The sequence below is a fragment of the Trachymyrmex septentrionalis genome, unplaced genomic scaffold (assembly GCF_001594115.1).
Source record: "Trachymyrmex septentrionalis isolate Tsep2-gDNA-1 unplaced genomic scaffold, Tsep1.0 scaffold11, whole genome shotgun sequence".
Lineage (NCBI taxonomy): Eukaryota > Metazoa > Arthropoda > Insecta > Hymenoptera > Formicidae > Trachymyrmex > Trachymyrmex septentrionalis.
In genome coordinates this window covers 2,672,680-2,679,919 of record NW_017304228.1, presented here as the reverse complement: position 1 = coordinate 2,679,919, position 7,240 = coordinate 2,672,680, and the positions used below count along the sequence as shown (strand labels likewise).

The window sequence follows — 7,240 nt, the reverse complement described above, 5'->3', positions numbered from 1 at the left end:
CACAAACACACACACACACACACACACACACACACACACACACACACACACACACACACACATATCTTGAAAATATATACAACACTTTGAAAAATTTAATTTTGTAAATGATTAGGAGCTAATATCATAGAAGTTGAAAAATACTCAAAGTAATAATTTAAATATTTTACTGTATTGGATGTTTTATACCTCCCGCTGAAAAATACATATATTCTCTCTCTCTCTCTCTCTCTCTCTCTCTCTGTCTCTCTCTCATCGTCTTTATCTTTTCCCCTTTTTTAATTAAATTTTATGCGATTCAATATACATAACAGACAGTTTCTCTTTATTCTTGAAGAAATAAAAGAAAGATTTCAAAGCAATATATTATCTCTTCTCTTTTTCTCTGCACACTTTACATTTGTTAAATTACGACGTAGAAAATTCTTTATTATCGTATATTTGCGAAATAATTATCGAGTACTGTTTCACTCACGAACATCATTTGTAACAGCCGTTCGAACGATAAATCAAAATAAGAAATAAGACGATGAATGACGCATATCATTTGATGTGCAACGTTCAAGGACGGGGGTCAATAATCCGCGGCCCGTGACTTTTACATGAATAAAGAACATGGCATTTACATAAATAAAAAAAGTCATGAAAATTTAATTCCTGCCTTATTGAATGTATATGTATATAAGTACCTAATATCCTTGATTTTTTTAAGACTGCGAAGCTAAAAAACATTTAATCCGACTTTAGAAGTTTATCAAATCTTTTTCAAAGTAGCATCTACATTTTCACGCTTATATGGAAATCTTTAAGAGTTTTTTCACTTGTTTCAATAATTCTTGAAATACTATAAACACAAATAAATGCAAAATTCTAGTTAATATTAATCCCATTATGATTAGTTGTTATTGTGCCAAATTGTTGTTATTGTGCCAAAAGTTTTACTAATAGCATTCTGCGTATCTTTGACGTAACGTTTCATTCATAATTTCGAAGAAAATTTAAATCATCTGAAAACTTTTGATAATTGTGACTTTTTAGCACCGATTTAACTTTTTCATTTCTGGATTATTTATGAAAATAAATACTTGTTTGTATTATTAATAATGCTCTATTTACCGAGAAGTTTTTAAATACAATATATGTAATATATGTATGTATAGATCCATTTATACAAAACTAAAAGAAACTATGATATTCACAAATAATGAGATAACAAACTACAGATAATGATTATTTTATTTCGTAACTCTAATTGTAAGTCATACGATTATAACGAAGCAAGATAGTGAATTACTTTTGAGATTCACATTTGAAGATATACGATTATTATAAATATAGGTTTAAAAATATTATACTTCATAAATTAATAATACTTCAATAAAAACAGCTTAGTTATTTTTATAATTATTACCTATACTAAAAAAGTATTCTCCAAATAAATCTCTATTAAACTAAAGTAATTAAACTGACTGACTTGAAGCTAACTAAAATAAATGTCTATTAAACTGAAATAATTAAATTGACTTAAGCTAACTAAAATATTCAGAATCTCATTAAAGGAGCAGCGCGAAAATGCTTTAACAAAATTTCGATCTTTTCGAAGAGATCAAAACATAAAGAAGTGTCTTTCATTATGAAAAGTCTACAGGAACAAAATTGTGAGGCAGGGATGCAATAAATTTATGCACGCGTGTTATGAGTTTAATAGCTGTTTTATTTTTGGATTTGGATCGTAGGTTTCGAAGTGTACATGCATCTTTGCGTCATTTCTAAATGTCACTTTAAATGCCCGATGACATTACCAGCTATTACTGTGCTAGCGGGTGTCGATGCACAGGCACGTGTAACCGCATCTGCGATAACCATTTTTCTGCTCGCAATCGTCCACGTGCAACATCATCACGCGAATTTCAAGCGCTAACGGGATCAACGCCTCGTCTAGTGCACGCGGCTAACGGAAACCGTGATCGCCACGCATTTATCGAAACGCGAAGATTTAGTGCTTCTACGATCTATCGCGGCTTCATTTTTATAAAATAAAAAATTACCAGATGAGGAGATAAACGGGACACGCACTGAATCGTGGCTAACGGGAAACTCGCAGGGCGAACCGGTACGTCCATTCGTTCGATTTCCGAGAAAACTTTATCGTTCTTACGACAGCACAAGAACGTCAAGCAATTTCTTATTTTTCTTTAATTCTTTTTATAAGACATTTGTTCTCTTCATAAAAAAATTTAAAAAGATACCTTTAACAAGATTACCACAAATTCCTCACCCTAAAATTCTAAGCCTTTTCTCTGATTTTCAGACACATGATATTGCCCTGATATTTTTAATAGTATTTCGAAATTTTTTATAAGAGTTTTCCGCTCTGATTTGGAAACCATCAAATATTTTGTTGAAAGAGCATTTAACATAGCAATGTAAATTACTATTAATACTGCTGACAATACTTGACAATTGTTAAGTTAATTGTTAAGTAGTACGTGATGTATACATATTAAATTTCTATAAAGCCAATTTTAATTCTTCAGAAAATTTTGTAAAATAACCCGATTTTTTCCTGATTTTCCGTTTTCAATTTTCCTGATATTTCCCTAATTTCATTGATTTCCAGTTTTGTAGTAACTCTGTTTAACGCATTCTTTCATCGTGCCAGACAACGTATAACAAAGTCTGAATACGAGTCTCTAATCCTACGAGAAAGAAAAAAAGAAAAAAATATATATATAGGGTGTTTGTAAAATAATGATAAATCTTTCGCATAAGGGCAGAATGGATTAAATTGAAAAAAAAAGTCACAAAAGTTACAAAAAAAACTGCAAGAGACAAAATTGTTTATTTTCTTCTCATAGAGCTCTAAGAATTTTTTTAGAATTTTTTCAGAATTTTTTAATACGTATTTTCTCATGTTAGTAAAAATGAGAAAATGCAGTACTAAAAAGTTGATAAAAAATTTTGAAAAAAATCGTAGAATTCTGAGAAGAAAACAAACAATTCATTTTTTGTAGTTTTTCTATAAAGTTGATAGTATTTAAGTAAACAATTATTGAAGACCAATTTTCGATCCATTTTTAGCAATTAATATCTTGTTAAAATCTATTGCAAAAAAATTCCAAAATGGTAAAAGATTTTTCTACTCAGTTTAGTCCATTCTGCCCCTATGCGAAAGATTTATTATTTTTCAAACACTATGTATATTGGATTGGAACAAAATTTCGTAGCGCTAATTCATTTGTGTCATGTTTATTTGTCTACATGTTTTTAAAAAACTTTGGCAGTTATATCATTCGATAAAGCAGTTTCAGTTTAAAAAAATCTGTTTTTTAAAGTTGTACAATGATTTTTAATGAATTATGAGCAAATAAGAATGTATTAGACATACAGTCCCTGCAAAAAAAAATTAAATTTGGAAATATGTTTAATATTTACACTTCAAATAAACTATATACATATAAAAGTTGTGTGAATAAGATCATATTTTTGTTTAATAATACATTTTTGTAATTTATTTATTTTATTTGTTATTATTTTTATTGTTAAAGATTAAAATTTTAAAAATTATAAAAAAATTTACATTTTTTTTTATAAGTACTTTAAATATTCCAAATAATTTATGCAAAATTTCATGTAATTCACTGATTAGTTACAAAGATATAGAACGAATAAATATTTTCTTTATTTACTAAATAACTAGTTCATGCATCGCAATGTAACTCTACATAAATAATCTTGAATACATAATGTACTTATATTAAAAAATTGAGATTTTTATCATTTATTTTATAATACATTTCTATATAAAATTTTTATTAAAGCATAGATTAAAAAAATACTACTATTTAGTAAAAAATACTACTATTAAAATAATTTATGATCTAGATAGTAAACCGTCAAATTTGTCGTATTTTTATAAATGTGATTTAGAATAATCTGTAATTTTTTTCATAATTTTGTTAACATTTTAAGAAAATATGCATAAAATATCCTTAAAGTCAAAATACTTGTTTTATTTAATCCACAAAAACTCTTAGGAATATTAAAAAACCAAAACGATTTTGTAGGGAAAACTTTAAGCTTTAATTAGGAAGTCAAACATTTTCACAAGATCTCTTGGGTACGTGACAGATCCGAACTTCATGACAGAAAATTGTTGGAGATTCCACAATCATCTCTTTTCCTTCAGCGATAAATAATATATTGAAAAACTTGCCCGAGAACTGAGAAGTAAATTAAAAATATTAATCTGACGCAAGCTGTTTTCCTGAAGAGACAATCGACATAAATATCATGTTTATCTTTGTTATTCATTAAATGCTAGGAAGGTTAGAACGTTCGAGTTTCCTAAAAAAAAAACACAAACATAAGTATGCACCTTGTTTACGATCAACAAAGGAAAGGTCTGAGAATAATCATCAAAACACCTGAAAACATATCGGGACGCTACATGACTCACATCTGTTTTCTCTTTTATCTTACTTCTTTCATCTTTTTCGGTACAACCATAAATCTTTCCACTCGAAACATCTTACTACGAATTTTATGTTCGAGTAAAAATTTACAATTCTATTTCTCAGAGAGAGAGAGAGAGAGAGAGAGAGAGAGAGAGAGAAACCAAAAATAGAAAATGTCAAGTTGGAAAATTTGCTCCGATACGACGGGGACTTAAAAACGTGCGGAGTTAAAACGTCGAAATTGGCGCGAGAAGTCACTCGGCTCCGAATGCTCCGTTGTGCAGAAGGAAGAAACGTGGCCGACGAACCAGACCAGGCCGTAAGCGTGTCGCGCGCCGCCAGTGTGTAAGGCATTTAATAACAGGCCGGTTTTCCCTCGGCCCGGCCGCCGGCGCGAAATGTCGCACACACGCGCGCGCGCGCGCGCGCGTGTGTGTATGTGTGTGTATGTGTGCGTGCGGCACGCGGATAAGCCGCAGACGCCACGGTAGGATGATGGACTTTGAGAATGGATGCTTACTTTTCTTCGAGTCCTGGCGGGAACGCGATCGCCGGCTTACAGCGTAGCAGATCACGAGGACGATTCCGCCGGCGATCAACGTGACGAGCAGCATCATCAGGCCGGGCACGCTCGCGCTCTCCAGCACGTTACTCGGACACGTCGTGTTCTCCATCTTCGGCCGCGTGCGAGACGATTTGATTCAGCCGGCACTTGTCGTCGCGAGCCACACGCGTTGACATACAACGGAACGGCACACACCCTCGCACACGCAGTTAACGCGGAGCACATGCGCGCGGGCGCGCACGTGTGTTGGCTCTTAACTGGAAAAAGCCACGGAAAAAGCCCTCCGATACGAGGGACACCACGCGACACGACGGACTCACGGACCTGCGACGATCGCGAAACCAATGAAATCAGCGGGGAGGGTGTGCGTATATGTGTGTGCGTATTGTTATCCCGCATTCGCCAGTCCTCATATACGGATGTACATGCAACGTGTGCGCGCACCCGGCGCGTACGGCCGTAAACTGTGCGTTCCGAAAGACCACGTTATGTGAGCAACAGCGAGCAACGGGCCGACGTTACGGCCGTGGAGCGTACGTTTCGTAGATCGTCAAATTGTCGAGTGACTGCGCGCAATCGCCTTCCTCGCGAAGTACTCCGCGCGCAGATATCACGTGATCGACGGAATCGCGAAACACGAGTCGCGGGGTAAACGTAGCTCTCGCCGTGAAAGTTCCAACGGATTAAGTTTGTTTTCTCCTCGAGTATCACGAATCACCGAATATAATCGCTCGAAGATTAAAAAAACCGATCGCACGGCGACGGTTCTTCCCTCTTTTTTCGTTTTCTTTTTTGTTTTGTTTTGTTTTGTTTTTTTCTTTTTACTGTCGTGTCTCTCTTTTTTGTTTTCAACGCACTTAACTCACCGTTATTGCCGTCAATTCAAACGCGTCTGAACGTTGTCGCTATTAACGCGTCTGAACGTTACCGTGATTAATGCGTCTGAACGTTGCCGCGATTAACGGGTTTGAACGTAGTCGCTTATCGTCCGCGCGGGAAATTTCGAAGTCCCACTCCGCACCTTCTCGTGTCTTGGCACGGCACGCGCGATACAAAATACGATACGTACATATCACTCGAGGTCCGTGTGGCAATTTAAGCGCGCGCGATCGCATCCTCCACCGTCGGGGTCCACTCGGCTGCACGGCCGTGACTCTCGTTCGATTGCGCCGGTAGTCCGATTATCATCCGCACGTGCACGCGCATCGACGGGGTCCACGCTGTCTCGTTGTGGGGTCGCGTTGATATAAGAGGAGCCGTCGGTCACCATTCCACGGCGCGGCTCCGTTAAACGGTACCATTCGATCCTTTCGTTGCCGTTCAAATATAAAAATCCTCGTGTCTTCTCGTGCACTTCACGTCGTCAATAATCGTATCTATTCTAACAGTCCCCTTCCCACGTGTCGTTTCGTCAAAAGTAGTTAAAACGCGGATCGCGACTTACGTAAGCGCGACGACAGTGGCAGCGACGAGGACGATGATGCACGCACGGATTCGGGCCGTATAATAAACCGCGGTCCGCGCGACGATGACGCGAAGCGACGGTGACGCTCCTCTCCTCCCGCGAAATGGCTTGGCGCGTGTTTGTCACGGCGAGTCATCGTGCGCCAGTATATACCGTTTCGTGGAACCGCGTCTCCCGAAGCGCGCCGACCCCTACCTTGTCGTCCTCGTCTTCCCTCCTTCTCAATTCTCATGCGTGACGACAAATCGCGACGCGCGACACTCGGGATTAATGAAATCAACAAAATCACTGAGCTCGTGTCAAATACACCGAACACAGTTACCTCATTTGGCCGTATTATTTCTAATTTAAATAGTTAGAAGCCATCCAAGCCACGAGTCGAAATTGCTCCAAAATGATTGTTTTAAAATTATTAAAAATAATTGTTTAATTAGTTAAGATACGTTTTGACGTTATCATGAATAGTTCTACTTGGAATTCATACAAACAGAATTCAAGTTTTACTAAGTATGACCTTAAAATAACACCAAAATGGTTCCAAGATAATAACTTGAAAAAAGTCTCTTTTCAATTAGTTAAGATTCGTTTTAACAGTATTTTGACGTTATCGTTAATTGTTCTGCTTGAAGTTCATACAAACAGAACACAAGTCATCACAACATCAAAATAACGTCAAAATGGTTTCAAGATATTTACTACAAATTATTTCTCAATTAAGATTCATTTTAACGTTATATCGTGATGCGTTTTATT

The 7,240-nt window shown here is 36.3% G+C and overlaps 1 protein-coding gene across 3 annotated transcripts in view; it reads right to left on the bottom strand.

Annotated features, from left to right (window-relative positions):
• The window catches only part of LOC108750223, a 31,325-nt gene extending 24,666 nt beyond the window's left edge, over window positions 1–6,659 (bottom strand). Inside the window, exons 1-2 of one of the 3 annotated variants that reach the window (XM_018489558.1) lie at window positions 5,677–5,686; window positions 4,978–5,274 (exon numbers count right to left, since the gene is read on the bottom strand). In XM_018489558.1, coding sequence (XP_018345060.1) covers window positions 4,978–5,131 — 154 coding nt within the window. In that variant the 5' untranslated portion in view covers window positions 5,132–5,274; window positions 5,677–5,686. The other 2 variants (XM_018489566.1, XM_018489549.1) reach the window with 2 other exon arrangements.
• Window positions 6,660–7,240: the final 581 nt, after the last annotated feature.